At 43.7% G+C, this 15,922-nt stretch overlaps 1 protein-coding gene across 3 annotated transcripts in view; it reads left to right on the top strand.

The window, feature by feature from the left end:
• DNAJC5G (DnaJ heat shock protein family (Hsp40) member C5 gamma) overlaps window positions 1-15,922 on the top strand; it is a 410,708-nt gene that overhangs the window by 202,306 nt on the left and 192,480 nt on the right. For all 3 annotated transcript variants that reach the window (XM_069605490.1, XM_069605489.1, XM_069605491.1), the window contains exon 2: window positions 8,035-8,153. In XM_069605490.1, coding sequence (XP_069461591.1) covers window positions 8,041-8,153 — 113 coding nt within the window. In that variant the 5' untranslated portion in view covers window positions 8,035-8,040. The remainder of the gene's footprint in view (window positions 1-8,034; window positions 8,154-15,922) is intronic.

Here is a 15,922-nt window from a genome sequence, read left to right on the forward strand (position 1 = left end):
AATGTCAAGTCCTTTGAAGCAGGAAGAGGGGCCTCTCTCTTGACTGAAGTTTACTGCCCCTGCAACTTGTAAGGTGAACGTCACAGCCTGCTATTGTCTCAGCCTGGAGCAAAGACGAATGTCTGACAACTTGGGAAGTCCCTTTGTCCTGGGTATTCAAAGCCTCCAAGCTAGCAATTGGCCTTTCCCATGCCAGCAGTTTGAGGTGTCACCCTTTCTCAGGACTAGCACTGGCAGAGCATGTTTTTTTATTTTTTTTTTATAGTTTACCTAGGTTCAGCTTACTTTTTCTCATTTTAAATCTTGGCTGAAACCTATGGAATCAGAACAGTTTAAAGGAGTACTTTTACCAGCAAGAAATATTTTTCCATTTGTAAATGAGCATGCCTTTACACAACCTTGTAATTTTAAAGAGGCGATTTTGCTCTTCATTCAGGAAAAAGCACATTTAACTTATTTCTTTAAATTCAGTTTTCATCTGCAGCAAATACTTTGGGCAGCTCTAGTTCTTTCCTTGAGTGCTGGAGTTGTTTGCAGCATGGATACATGTATCAGGCATCTGTTTCGAGTCTTTCTCTTACAGCCGATTCTTCAGATACACTTGCAAAGATTTAGCCGCATTTCCCATGTAAAATGAAAACGGTCCCTGGTTGCTTTTCCAAAGATACTTTGGACAGGAGCTGTCATTTAAATGAGGCCTGGTTCCTCCGAGACACAAGGATGATCCTGGGCATTGCAGGGCCTTGTTAATCAATGGTTCATGAGAAATGATGGATTTAGCGCCAAAACACTTTTTAAGGTTGAGAGAGTGTCATTTTAGAGAGGTATTTTGGCAAAGTAATGCTGCCTCTTTCACTTCGCTCCATTTAAAATGTTGCAGAGCACACTGGCATACTCCTGCAGTGAGTACTCTGTTCCACCCCCACCTGAAATGTGTGTGGCAGAGGGTGCATTCATTTTCTGTTTTTTACGAACGCGCAATTTCGAGATCTTGGCGCGCACAGGAGTCGGCACGACCATTTGTGCTGTTTCTTGCACCAATGCAGTAAAGTGATGTAGCATAGCACAGCTGAGTGGGTCAAAATATCCCACAGATTGCAGCAACTAGAGGCTCCCCTGCCAACAAGTGACTCATCAGTCGGGGTTTCCTCCCATGCATCTCCAGTAGGAGGTTGGATAACCTCATTCAACCACGTATGGGAGGGAATTACTTTAGATCAGTGGGTGTACTGTGGACGAGGGCTACTGTATAAAATTCCTCCAAAGCCCCATGATACCATCTGCCAAAGACTAGAAAGATGACACCAGACAATTGCTTCATCCTGCAGTCACCAGTGGAAAGCCAGCTTCAGAGGGAGCTAAAGAGCTCATCCTAGTTCTTGAGATAAACCAGAGTATTTATGCAATATACTTCTTTGTACCCAAAAAGTATCTGACCCGCATCCTGTTTTAGATCTGCGCCCTGCAAACAAGTATGTCAAGAATCAAAAATTCAGGATCACAACTCTGCAGGATAGGCTATTCCGGCCTTTACCTGGCAACATTGGATTTGAAAGATGCATACTTGTATATTTCAATGTTGCCGGCGCACAGAAAATACTGAAGGTTTAAGGTGGGAAAAACACTACCCGTTCAAAGTTCTCCACTTCGGCATAGCCTCGGCGCCAAGAGTCTTTACCAAGGTCCTAGCAGTAGTAGTGGCACACCTCTGCAGGCAGTCAATTCCGATGTATCATTATCTGGTCGACTGGCTGATACCAGGAGAGACACGTCGGGTGTGTACAAAACACTGAAATGACAATAGACCACCTCTTCCAATTAAGATTCTCAAGCATAGAGAAGAAATGAAGTCTAGTTCCCAACAAAGTAGAGCAATTTCTTGGGGCTCTAATTTGGATGGAAGATAGCCTTGTCTTCTCCTCCAACAAGAGGGTACAAAACATGCTGTTTCAGAACTTTTTGACAGATTACCGTACGAGAGGCTATGCGTCTTCTAGGAATGATGGCTTCCCGCATTTATCTAGTACCACACGCTAGTCTGTGCATACGCCTGATGCAAGAGTGGCTTTCGAGCCAATGGTCTCGGGCAAGAGGACAGTGGGACGATCTAGTGGTTGTCTTGAAAGCCTCGTACTATCACTGAGGTGGTGGACAAGGAGAAAACCAGATGCACCAGGAGCAAGTTATTCTAATCCTTATAGCATGTGGGCTTATCAGCCATGGTTCACACCTCATGAAAATGTCACTTTGTCCTCCGATCAAACTACTGTGCCCCTACAACATGCTCTCAACAGCTGGGGGCAAAACTATGTCAATGTCCACAAACGCTAAACTTGGTAACCTGGCTTCTGAGACCTTATAGTTTGGGCATCTTAATCTGCCACGTAGATGTATGAACATCCTTAAAGAAGCACGTAAATAAATACCAGACACTGTTAATTCAATAAATGGGAGCACTTTGTCATTTGGTGTACTCCTCGTGACATCAGTCCAATTGATTGCACTGCATTTCATGTAGTGCTTTACCTTTTGGATTTAGGATTAATCTTTAGTTCACTAAAGGTTCATCTTGCTGCTCTTTGTGCTTGCACCACCTCTCAGAGTAAGGTTTCTTGGTGGAAAGTCCCTGTAATTAAAGCCTTAATGGAAGAGGTCAGAAGACTTCACCCCCCCCCTCAATTTCTAATACAACTCCCAGATGGGACTAGAATGCTGTCATTATTAAACTTATGGGTCATCCTTTTCAGCCTATGCATAAAGCAAGTCTTCAGTGCCTCACTTAAGACTGCTTTTCTGATGGCTGGTACTTATATCAGAAGGGTAAGTGTACTGCAAGCACTTTCAGTTCCAGATCCTTTTATCACCATTCATGATGGCAGTGGTTTTTTCGTGCACACTCCATGCTTCTTGCCAAAGTTAATTTCAAAGTTCCATGTTAATCAATCCATAGAACTTCCAGCTTTCTTTCCAAATCCAACCAATTCAGCTGAGAGGTCTCTATACCCTAGATGTTCGGAGAGAGGTACTTTATTGCCTCAATAACAAAAACACTAAAATGCAGATCAATTCTTTGTCGCCATTGCCATTGGTAGAGAGGGGTGGCCCTATCTCGAAGTCGGCGATCGCTAAATGGATTTTAAAATGTATCCAAATGTTACTCTTTTGCTAAGAGTTTACCTTTTATGACTAGAGCACACTACTCGAGGCACAGGAGCTACTCTAGATTTTATTGCAAATATACCTCTAGATGCAATTTGCAAAGCAGAGATCTGTTCACACCACTACTGCTTAGATACTCATTCTAAGACTGATTTTGGTGGTATTCAACCTTTTTGCTGCTGTACCTTCAAACATTCCACCACCTGGTACTGCTCGATAGTCAGTGCACAGCATGTGATTCTCAGCACATTCGCAAGCATCAGAAGACCTTCATGTATTGGGGATCATCCGTGCAGTATAGTCCTGACATATATAAACACCAAATGCTCTTGGGTATACCAAGGCGCACACAAGTCTTTTTGACTGAATTGCGATTGTTTGCAACTTTTTAAATATTTCAATTCAGAAGAACAGCTCCATGCATTAACTTAAATGAAGTCAAATGGGTCCATGTAATGACGGCCCTGCAAACAATGTCACCAAAAAATAGAATTTTTGGCCGGAACATTACATTTAACATGCCGGGGACACCCCCTTGAACCCCCTGTATATGCTTACCATATATGTCGCCACAACCTTTTCCCGGCGACATTTTGTATTGCAACCAAATACATGGGGACTTTATTACCACATACCAGCAAAATACCACATCAGGGATTCTTATCCAGTGTAGTTAATGTTGCCATCACTAGTATGCACTGTTGCATGAACCATGCACTCACTTTTTGGTGGGACTGTTGTCTCCTTCATTGTGCATGTACCAGTTCTTGAGTTTGGATGAAACTCCTCCAGATGGGAAACATCAGATTCAGATTTCATGCATGCCTAAATGACTTGTTCTTTGTTCTGTGTAAATAACATTTCCTTAAACTGAGAACAAAGGAACAGATCTGGAGGGCTGGGCTGGGCGTGGTGGGGGAGTTGAAAATAGGTGTGGGCTTTTCCTAATGTTGCAGGCTTTTATTTCTATGGAAAAAGGTTAGGGTAGCACATCCCATTAGTCATTTATGGGGGCTATGAGTAAAAGAGCAGCAGTGGCAAGTGATATGGTTTGTTAATTTACTCTGTTTATTAAACTCTGATCCTCGGCATCAATGTCCGCAGCTTCCAGGGGTATGGACATATGGGCAGACTACGGGAAAAACCTTCACTTGATGGCAGATGCATGCAAGACTGCAGAAAGTCAACAATGATATCCCTTAGCGATGTAATCTGGGAGGGTAACAGAGTATTGCAACTGATGTCTTCTATGGTAAATGTCGAGCAAATAAAATTAGTTGTAAATATAAAATGATCCTCTGTAAGGTGTTTTTAACCGGTAATGCTCCACTTGGATGCTTTTGTGTGCAGCTTAGCTTAAGAGTTAGGTTTAGGCTTGGTGTACACACATTGATGTTTGTCGAAGGTGTGAACTGACCTGCATTGGATCTCAGATCCTTTTATAATTCTGAGAGATTCTCATTGATCAATCTGTAGGCTATAAGATCCGGTGCATCCTACAGCTTTGAATGCTACATTGGAAGGTTACCAGCAGCACAGAGTATTCCTATATGATTCCCTGCAACCACCCAGGCAGAATGTTTAGACAACTTCTATATGTTTGTATTTGCACCACATATTTTGAAGAGTGACCCAGGTTACAGAAGCGTCATCTGACCCCATCGGGAGTTATGGATCGGTTAGCCTTTAACACTCTTGCTGAGACCTGGCCTTGAACTCAGTGTTCATGATCCTAACCCCTGGTACGGCGCTTCAGCTGAGTCTGTAAAACCTGCAGTGAAGGGGTTTGATTGGTCAATCTGTGGGCTATACGAACCGGGATAGCCTGTACATTTTTCAGCATGTCGCATTCCATCTGCTCGGGTCTACTGCTCCGCCATTCCTCATGTCACGCCCCCATACTAAGCTTGTGTCCATTTCATAAGGGATTCCGATTCTGCTCCTCAGCTCACCATGTCTCCACTCTGCTCTCCTTGCGTCACAGACTTATCCAATGCTGTCTCATTCACCAGACCTACCTCCTTCTGGCACCGTACCACAGCTTTCCATATTTCCCATAGCCCCTTATGGCACACGCACGCCGATCTGGGGTTACACATAGCTCTATATGCATCCTCCACAGGCTGCACCTTGTGGTACTGTCCCAGAACTCGTGGGATTGCAGGCCCTCACCACCACCCACTGTAGTCTGTGAGATTAAGCTATAAAGCTTAATTAGTTCCTGGGGACATACCACTTATGTCTTGGCCAAACCTTTGCTCAAAATATGGGCACTATTGGCTGGAATGGCATTGTAGGTGTGAGGTACTTGCTGGGTGTTTTCCTTTGTGTTATGTATTCACTTGCCTATTTCCGAAACTGCCGATACTTAGCGGCTCTCTGGCATCTCTAAATGATTTCCTTTGCTAGGTCTTTGACAGCCATGCGCGGGCTTTTAATAGAGTGGGTAAATGTGTAGGCTCCGGAGTGGTTGCGTTTGAAACATTACTGTTTTTCCCGAGTAGAAACCGGAGCAGCTGGGCATGTGGCTTGCCAACTGGAATGTTACACTGCCCATTGAGCTAAAACCTCGCCTGGGTTTTAACTTAATCACTGGCCCCTTAATGTCCAAAATAGCCTACTATGCCAAGCTGTAAGAATGCAGTAGAACTGTGCATTGTGTGGCATATGCCCAATATTCCGTCTGAAGGGGTGACTTACCGGTGTTGCAGGTAAATACTTTGGTTTGTTACTGCAAAAGACTACAGTGCTCTCCATCTTGTAGAGCAGTCTTGGTTTCAGACTAGACTCCTCCTTGTTGCTCACTCCCCAAATCGCCCAGCTTTTGTCCCCTTTCTGTGGTACTGCACCAACCACCTTGGCCAGACACTTCCTTGCTTGACTCTGCCGTATCGCTGCTTCTTAAGGCCTTGAAGCAGCATGGAATAGTTCTGACAAGACAGTCAGCCACTGGCTTACGTCTTCAAATCCTACTTAACTCTGCTCTACCTCGCGTTTCTTGGCAACACGGCATCTGTATTCCCTTTTTCATTTGTGCAGGCATTTAGCAAAACCTGTTCATGCACAGTAGTCATGCGAGGTGGCTGGAATGTCTTCTATTCCATTCCTATGCTCTGGTGACTAACATAGGTTCATACCGGTATTCATTGGCTCACTGTGGCACTGGAAATCTAGTGTAATACATGGGATATAGGCTGCTGTATTCAATGGCTCGCTGTCGCACAGGAGAGGAGTCCTTTTGTGTGGTTTTTCCAGCGTCTGCTGGACTGCTACCTTTGTTTCATCTACACGGATTTGTACTTGTGGCATTTTGTCTCCTCAAAACTCCTAAGCATCCATTGTGTTTATAGAAGGGACTGGGGGGCAGCCTCTCCTCTACTCTGCCTGATATTAACAGGAAGGGAGTTTCAGATGACTGGGGCCAATGTTACTCTTCTCACAGCTCGAGGCATAAACTCAAGCCTGTCGCTTTACTGAAGTATTTATTTAACTGGTAACAACTAACATTCCTTCCACCTCGAGGCTAGTGCCAAGAAACTCCTCTGGTGCACATGCGCTCTGTATATAAAATGCAATTTGGGCTGGTAAGGGTGTGAGACATTGTACTGGTTACCAAGCCTTTATTGTAGGTACATTGCCCTGGTTTGTCTTGCATAGTTCTGCAACGTACCTGGAAACTGTGTTTTGCATAATTTTATTTAGCTCTAGCACGGAAGGGGTGGTTGTTCAGTTTGGAGAGCAGCAGTGTGTGCTGGCTGTTCTTGCATGGAAGTTATTTGTGGATTTGTCTGTAACTTGTGGAAGAGTAAAAAGACAGCAGTAAAGGTGCAGCCCTCAGCCTGGCCTGCAGTCTCACTGCCTCTCCCGATCTTCCTGATGACCTCGATAGGGACCACCGCATCATACGGATGGAATTGCAGGCTCGCTTGCCACCTGCACAAACACTTTTCGTATCCCTGTAAATACGAAACCCAGCCTAATTAATGCCAATTGGCATTCAACAAAACCAACTCTTGTCTGTCACCGTGGCTGCACCTCACCAAGACTAAACCTCTCCCCATTGTTCGTTATTACCTGCCTGTAGTTCATACACACCCCCTCTAGTAACCCAATAGGGCCTCATGACGCTTCTACCCTCGACTCGCATCTTCCTCTGTTATTTATTATGTATCATCTTTTTTTGGTGTTGCCTTCTGCCACGTCAGTACTCTCTATCCGCACATTTTGCAATTTTGTGCAAGGCTTGAGTCTTTTTTTAAACATTTTATTACTACTTTGTATTCTTTTAAGTTGTTAATGATCGTGTTCTTATTGTTTTAGGAATTGTGGGATGATTCACTGTCCATTTTTAAAAATTGATCGGTTCAATCCTGAGATTCAGACGGGATAAGTGCGAGATCCTAACTTCCTAATTGATGAAGTTCCTTTTTTAATCTTTAAAATTGACATCGATCAGTAACTTGATATGAGGGTCAAAATGAGTTTTCGTAAAAAAATCCATAGTCACAAAGTTAAGTGCATTTGTTTCCATAGTTTGTTTGTGCGTTTATTTTTGTATTACAAAATAAGACTTGAGTTTCAAAAAAGTAATGTTTAGTTATAACAAACAATTGGTAAAACTGCATTGTTTCTCAGAATGTCCTGTTCTCTCAAGACCAAGGAACCTGTTCAGCAAAATGGACTTGCTATCAGTTGGGTACAGGAATACAAATTCCTCGTTTTTATTTTCGTCCAGATTTGTCATCGGTGGGAGATTTCCCCTCCCCTCTATTACAAACCACCTACCCCCCACTTGGTTTGATTTATGTATGATTTAACTGACCCATGGTTTCCATTCCCTGTACTGAAATCTTCCACTTGGCTTTCCCACCACAGAGCAAGATGGCCGAGCCCCACAAGCCGCAGCGAAAGATGTCCCGGACAGGGGAAAGTCTCTACAAAGTGCTGGGGCTGGAGAAAGGTGCTTCGGCAGATGAAATCAAAAAGTCATACAGGTAAGGTTGCAGATGTGCAGAATTTCCTCTGTTGGGAACTTACTACCTTGGTCTAAATCCGGCTGTACATCAGTATTAAGATAATTAAAGAGTATCGTTCTTTTGCTGCCTCAGGCACACTTGCAGTCAATGCCTTTTTTTAGCTGAAAATGCTGCTAGTTTTAGTTTTGTAGTGTAGCTTTTCGTTCCTGTTTTCTGTTTTACCCTGGATACCTCTCCTATAAATATCTTCTCACTCCAGATTCTTCTTGTGAACGCCACATCCGTTTATGCCATTAAAAAGTTACTGTACATGACATGGTATCCAGTGATTGCATCAAATGCCAAAGCATCGAAAAAAAGCATCCAAAGCATTTTTTTAAAGGTTTTACTTTAATTATGGGGTTTTAAGGGGTAAAAAACGGTAAAGGAGAAATGCATTCAATGCTTTTTTTCCGTTGCTTTTTTCAGATACGGCATTCTATGCAATCACTATAAAACCCATAACATGAAGTACTCCAAGTACTTTTAAGGAAGAGGTCGCCTCACTTAAGTGGCATGCTCCTTGATAGCAAAGTAGTTGGTTAAAAGGAATCCCGTTGAAATGTAAGTAGTTATCATTACATTTAATAGCTTTCTGACACGTCTGTTGGCCTTTTCTGAAGTTCGTCGACCATGATATAAACTGAATTTCTTTGTCCGATTTGATACTGATTAGGTTGAATCTCTACTGAAAATTGTTCTGTTGCTCGTCCAAGTTGACCTCTCAGGTTTCTGTTGGGAATTCCTCGACTTCAGTGGACCATTTCTTGTGCTGACAGTACGAGTGATTCATTATGGAATACATAGTCTCCTTGGTAGGCAATCCACTGCACCCCAAGAGCAGTCATTGATGTCTTTGGAAGCTCATGGGCAGCTTTAAAGGAATCTGGACCTTGGTGTTGGGGTGCTTTAGATCTATTGATGGGCTTATGATTATGGGTTCATGGGATTTCCCATACATTCAGAGAAACCACATTAGATCACAGTGGCTCTACTGTATCTCAGTCTGTTTTCAGGCAGATATATATCTTGTGTTGCTTCTCCTCTTAGCTCTTAGCTTTGGGTAGGCCTGTTCACCGGGTTAAGACTCAAGCTCAACATTTGCTTCAGGTTCCATCTTGTATGTTCATTTCTATTGTCCCTACCAGACTCCTTGAACTCCTCATTTTGTAAACCCCCTTTGATCATCAGCCGTTGAGTTGGATTTGGCATCCCGAGACAATCACTTGGTTCCATTTATGTTCTCATTTACCTGTAGTTTGCCTGATAACTGCCCCTGGGTGATCTTCCTGTGTTCATCATGATTACCACGCTTGCATGAGAGTAGATGGAGTGGGGGAGGACCTGCTCTGAATTGTTGCTTTTTTGAGGTGTATTGCCCTGATTGCGGGCATCGGGATGTCTTGAGCCTTGAAGTGTGATTTAGGAGTGTGCATAAGGAGGGCTAGGGGAGCTTAATATCCTGTGTTGATCAACAGTTAGGGGGTAGTGATGCTGTTGACACCCAGCCGGATGCTAGGCTTTGTGGGAGACCATGTAAAGACATGATCCTAAAACCATTCATTGGTGGTTGCTGAGAAACTGGTGTTCGGCAGCCTGCTGGCGCTAGTCCATCTTTTTCGCCACCGCTATTTGGGGACGGGACCAGCAGAATATGGAGGAAAACTGAACGGAAGGTGAGTGGCGTGTGCTTCTGGCAGCCCATATCATTGACCGCCATGAGAGCTGGAGGATGGCAGCGCTGGCAGCAGGTGTGCCCAAGACGAAGTAGATAATGCATTCCGGAGTGAAAGGAAGTAGTTGGGTCAGCAAATAGCACGTGCAGTGTAATACAATTCTGCAAGCCAGCAAGATCTATGCCCCCATTAGTGAATAGTGGCTGGACCCTGATGGATTGCCAGGATTTCACCATTCAACATTAGGTGCTAATAAGCAAGAATTCCTTTTTCAAGGAGGGGCAAATGGTGTCTTTCCTTTGTGCTGTTTCTGGTTGCGTTGCATGTCAGACCTACTATGCGATGACCAACAGTTTTAATGTGATTGTGGCAAACAGCATAGGTCTGACATTGATATGATATGGCATTTATAACGCGCCTATACACAAGTTGGTCACAAGTTATATGACCAGTCGGTCATTGAGTGTATTTAATAATTGTGTACATTAGGTGACTGTCACCACTGACCTTTGATTGAATTTACCAAAGACATTTATTAAATGCTCGAGGTTACTTTGATACTTTGTTGGATAATTTGTTTGAGATTAGAAGTTTTACCTCTTACTTGTATCGGTTTCCTGGTGTTCAAATCCAAGGTGATGAAGGGAGTTGAGCGTGGCCCTGGCCGAAGTCTTTGGTGTAGAAGACGTGGGTGCCTAAAATGCCAAGATCTAGTAATCTGCTCAGTTGAGATGGCGAGTGGTAATTGTACATATAACGATAGGGAATGCCTTCTGCATATTCCATCAGTTGCTAAGAAGCCGGCAACTTTTTTACATCGCAAATTCCATCCTTTGTTTCTCTCTGGTAGCTCTTGTAGTTTGATCAGCTTTTTAAAAGGGAGATGGATGAATACATTGGATGTGATTCACTGAACCCCCGTGGAGAAGATACGTGTGTCCTTAGTATGGTCATATTTGTTAAGTTACTTTCCTCTCGGGTAGAGGGGCCTTCTTGGTGAAATGCAGCTTTGAGTCTCAACGCTCTTAGAGTGCAGGGACCCACACCTAGGCTTATTCCCTTCCACTTGGGAGACTCGCCTAGCTGCACTGAAAAGCATGCATTCGTTTTAAAAAATTGATTCGAGTTTTCTAATTAAAAATGTCTTTATTAGCAAACAAATTTGAGCAATTTTGTTCTCATATTTTTACCAGACACAAAATGGCCAACAATACAGCCAGGGTTCGAAATTGAGGGGGGCTGGGGGATCCTGCTTCTAGCATAATAGAGCTTGGTTACTCGGGCCAACTGGTGCCTTCCAAACATGTAAATGTGACATTAACTGAGTATTTTAGAACGTTAATAAAGAAGAATTAGAACCCATACAATACACATTTAAATACAATGGTCCTACAAAATGGACAAAACGTTAAAGGAGCATCTCTGGTAGCTACTGGTTGCCCTGTGGTAGCTCCTGCCTAGAGGCCAGGAGACCTGCCTGACACCCTGGTGCTGGTTTTGGCACCTGCTCATCAAATTTCAGTTTCAAACACTGATGCAGCTTTTTATTTTTACTGCCGAGACATTAGTGAGACGAGTGTGTAAAATGTAAAGTTAGCTGCATGAATGGACACCAATAAAAAAAAAAGAGAAAACGGCTCTGAAAACAAGTTTTTGGTGCAAGCCTCTGTGCAACCGAGTGCAGTCGGTGATGCACAGGGCAGTGCTCCATATAGAAGTTCAAATGTTTCATAAATCAAAATGTTAAAGGAAAGCCATAGCTTGAGACTAAGTATGTAGTATGGTGTTGCAGCAGGCAAGGTAATTATCAACTTCAGGTGGACATGACCCTTTCCTGGCAATGATCTGATTTTCAATATAGCATTAAATACCACTTTGGAGGGAGGGCAGGGCTGCTAATAGCCTCAACCCCAAGGCAGATAGGCCCAAAACCATCATGGCAGCCCTGTACACTTTCGTTATGGCCTTTAGCACTCAGTGGCGATTACTGTTGCACTCTCCATTATCCCCCTTTTGAACTTGCAGTGACTCTTGCTCCTTCCTTGCTCCCTCCTGGTATTTCTGCTCGTCCACCTCTACCTTCTGACCCAAATAACCCACACTTCCTATGGTCCCACTTTATAGTCCACTCTTTCTGTGGGTTGGCTTTTTTTCCTGGCCAGTCTGGCTTTGTGTTCCAACCTGGGATGGCTTGAACGTGGAAATGTTACAAGAAAGGGGAATAAGTCCTGCCCACTTCTTCAGCGCCGGTTTCCTACGCAATAAACAAATGGTTGCACGCGAAGGGCATTGTTAGATTTCACGTTCCCGGTACAGGTTTTCTGTTAAAGTTCATGGAGGAAGTTAGGCTGCTGTTCTCACTTAGTTTCCTGGTTGTCATGGGGAACTGTCAAGTTCGTGCACTTGCTTCTTGGCGGCGTCACAAAGTTCCTCAGTCTGCCAAGTAAAAGTGTGGCTCTTTGTCACAGCTTGTTTTCTCAGCTGCTTGCAGAGGCTGGCAGCGCTTATGTGCGTTGCTGTGGAAGATTCCTTTGCAGCTTCTGGGTGGGGTTTCGTGGTGTGGGCTGCTGGCGATATCTCTTGATGCTTTGCCAGACTTTTCTCTATATGGAAAAGACAGACTGACAGTCGTTTTGTAGCGGAAGCATCGTCTGAGATGATGTGTACTGCAAGAACACATGCTGGCACAAGGTGGGTGGGCATGAAGTGAGGTGGTCCTGTTAGATCCTGCCCTCCGGTTTAGGGCTGGCTCTGAATTCCTCCTTACCCCTTCAGCCTCCTGCAGAGAGGCGTTCACGATCCTTTTGACAAAGTCTTGTTGTCGGACTTCTAATTTCTCCTAAATAAGTGTTTTCCTGAGCCTGTCCCGTCTGTAGAGCTAAGCTCACCATCTCACTATCAGTCCATAACAAGTGGCAGACTGGCTGGCCCTTCCAATGGGTAGGACAGGGAGTAGCTGCAAAGTGAGTGGGTTTGTCTGTAGTTTGCTCCGTGGTAGTGGCTTAATGGGTCATTGTGGATATTTCTACTGAGAGCAAGTGCGTTCTGGTTTAGGTAGGCATATGTTTCATGATCTTTCTTTGGCCAGCAGAGGATGGAATAGGTTGGACCGTTGAGGGCTGGAAAGTCTGCCTTGCTACTTCTGCAAAACATTTGTCAATACGGTCATTCGGTGTGCTCGACACTGAGTTCTGTTATATTCTCCCTGGGGATCTGAGACAGGGCTGTATGTTGCTGTGTGGCATCAAGAATTCATCAACCTCAGTGTGGATTGATGGTCTACAGAAGGCCTGGAATCTGAATGTGCCATTTGTCTTCTCACATCTGCTGACACATACCATCCAGAAGTTGCAATTTGTGCAAATAAAACATGCCCCGCAAGAATTTTAAATTTAAAAGAAGGCCTTGAGTATCACGACTAGGCATACAAATATTCCAACGCGGAGCATCTGTTGGGGGCGGAGGGGAATTGGGATGGAACTGACAACTGAAATGTGTGGGGAGCGTAGAAGAAATTAGCAACATGTTGGGAGAGAGGTCCTCCGTATCGGGTTAGGCAGAGTGCATTCTGGCACATGCAGTGCTTTGTGGTGTGGGTCCTCTGCACTTTTTTCATTCATTGTGCTTTTCCCGCCTTTCAGCCTTTTTATCACAGACCTGTTCTCGGTGTAAATAAACTCCCATTTGTTTCATATCCTTAAGGGTTACCACTCACGAATGGTGTACAGAACAGCAGGGGTTTGCAAGCACATATTTAAAATTCTCGGATGAATGACGGAGCAAATCCAGAATCTTCAGAGAGATCTGAGACATGTTAGTGCAATGTCTTGAGCTAGCTGTTGGGATTTAGAGGGAACCTGAGTTCTCAAACTGTTCAGGTCATGCATCGTATCCTTGTTTTATTCATTTGCATTCATCTAATTGTATTTGTGTTGTGTATATTATAAATACAAGACTACTCTTAAGATAGGCCCAAATATACCAATACAAAATAAATCTCAATAACAGGAACTCCAGTGCACGGAGAAACCCAGCTTTATTCGAAAAACAGACAGCTTCTGTGGGAAAGTACAAAAGACTATCTCATAATGGCGTTGGGAACAATACGGTTTTGTACAAGGAAACCGTCATGTTAGTAATGTAGAATATAGAACAGTTATCTATAAGCACACAGTTAACTATTGGTTCTTTTACAGCTGCTAACTGCTCCTTGGTTCATCCTTCTACAAATGATGCATTTCAATTTAGCTCGTTACTAGTTGGCACTCTGCTACAATAGTTGATAGAATTTGATTAGCCTGCCATTTGCTCCTCTGACCTTGGACAACTTTATGCAGTGTCAAGGTCCATGGTGGGATGGAACAGTGGGCAAACCGCTATGATCTAGTTAAAGGAATATTCCCACCTCGTTCCCATGCATGAGGTCCGGCTACCAGCCTGTTTGTGGCCTAGGGCACGTCGTCTTGGTGTCTGGATGTGCTAGGATAGTGGCAGGTGCCCCATCTAAGTGGCCTTGAATGAATGACGATTGTTTCAATCACGTGGTGAGGGACTGCTGTGCTAAAAACAATAAAAACATTATTGGGATTCTCCTACTGTTCTTCGTGTGTGGGCGCTTTACTGCGATGGTCATTTGGGGTGCTGTGTGTACATTTGTTGTGGGATCAATTGGCACAGTAGCTACCTGCACTTGTTTTTCAAGGATGTGTTTCTCACTGCTACTTCAGTTTTCTGGCCATCATATTAGTGATCTTCGTGTCTGGTGTATGTTTTTCATGTCTATTGCATGTGTACCCTATCTATATGTTCTGGAACTTCCTACTTCTCTAAATGTAATTTACTTTGTGCCCTACTTGTGTTGCACAGCATCTCTACTCTTAATGGTGGGTATATGATTCTTTGTGTTTCACTGACTGTTCACTGAACATTTCTAGTTTGTATCTTCGTTAATAATTTGGAACAGGGCCTAACGTATTGCAACTTTCACCTCCATTACAACACTACAAATACCAGAAAGCAAAGTTAAATCCAGGCTTGTAGGATGTACTCCAGGTTGACTTTGGACAATTTGACAGTTCTTTTTAAAAAAAAACTTAGTGCAGTACAAGACATACATCCTCAAACACCTTTACACAACAGTATATTTCCATCAACTTTGAGCATAATCGTAGACCTATATTCAGACATTATTGAGCTTAACTTACATTGTTTTTAACATCAAGTCGCAACACGTTTACTGGGCTGATCTCTGCTTTCGCAGGTAGTGAAAGAAAGGTTCCCAAATGTCCTTAGGCCTGCAACTTGGTGTCACCAGGGAAACATAGCCCTCCTCCCTCATTAGCATAGGTCATTTCTCTAATCCACATTTCAATATCTAGGGCAACCTTAGATTTCCAATGATGCAGTATACATTTTTGGCACGCGAACAACCCAGATTGAAGAGACGGCGTATTTTAACCGATACCATGCCAATGTCACCAAACAAGTATTTGGGGGCGCGGGGGGGTAAAAGCGTGTGAGGGACATCTGTAATTTCGTATAAACAGTTTGCAACCAGCTGCCAGAACTGGGCTACCCGTGGGCAGCTCCAGCACACGTGTTAAGAATAAGTCACGTCAATGCCGCACTTTACACAACCGCCATCAGCTGTGGGTCCTTCTTGCGGGTGTATAATGCAACCTGTTTAATATCTTGAATTGTATCCGCTTTTGTCTAGCGTGAAGAGATACTTCCTTGGTTAAGCAACACCTGCAGAGCCACTGAGCATCATTCACCAACCTATTAAAATCTTCCGTTCACCTTTCCTTGGCACTTTAGTAAGAGTCTGAACACCCTGACATTTCCATTACAACCTAGATACCAACCCTCTTGGGTTTCCATCAGTAACCACAGTCCCTAGTATTTCACATTCGTTGGGCTCAGCCGGGAACGATGGCCAACACCTTCTGACCGCTGATCTCATGCTGTGATGTTGTAATGATTTAATTGGATTATTAACCATTTCTTTTTCGGAGAAGTCTGTGAATGACAAAGGAACCATCAGGAAAAGATAATGCAGTGTTCCCTCAGTGC

The sequence above is a fragment of the Ambystoma mexicanum genome, chromosome 4p, assembly GCF_040938575.1.
Source record: "Ambystoma mexicanum isolate Mex_15411 chromosome 4p, UKY_AmexF1_1, whole genome shotgun sequence".
NCBI classification, from domain to species: Eukaryota; Metazoa; Chordata; class Amphibia; order Caudata; family Ambystomatidae; genus Ambystoma; species Ambystoma mexicanum.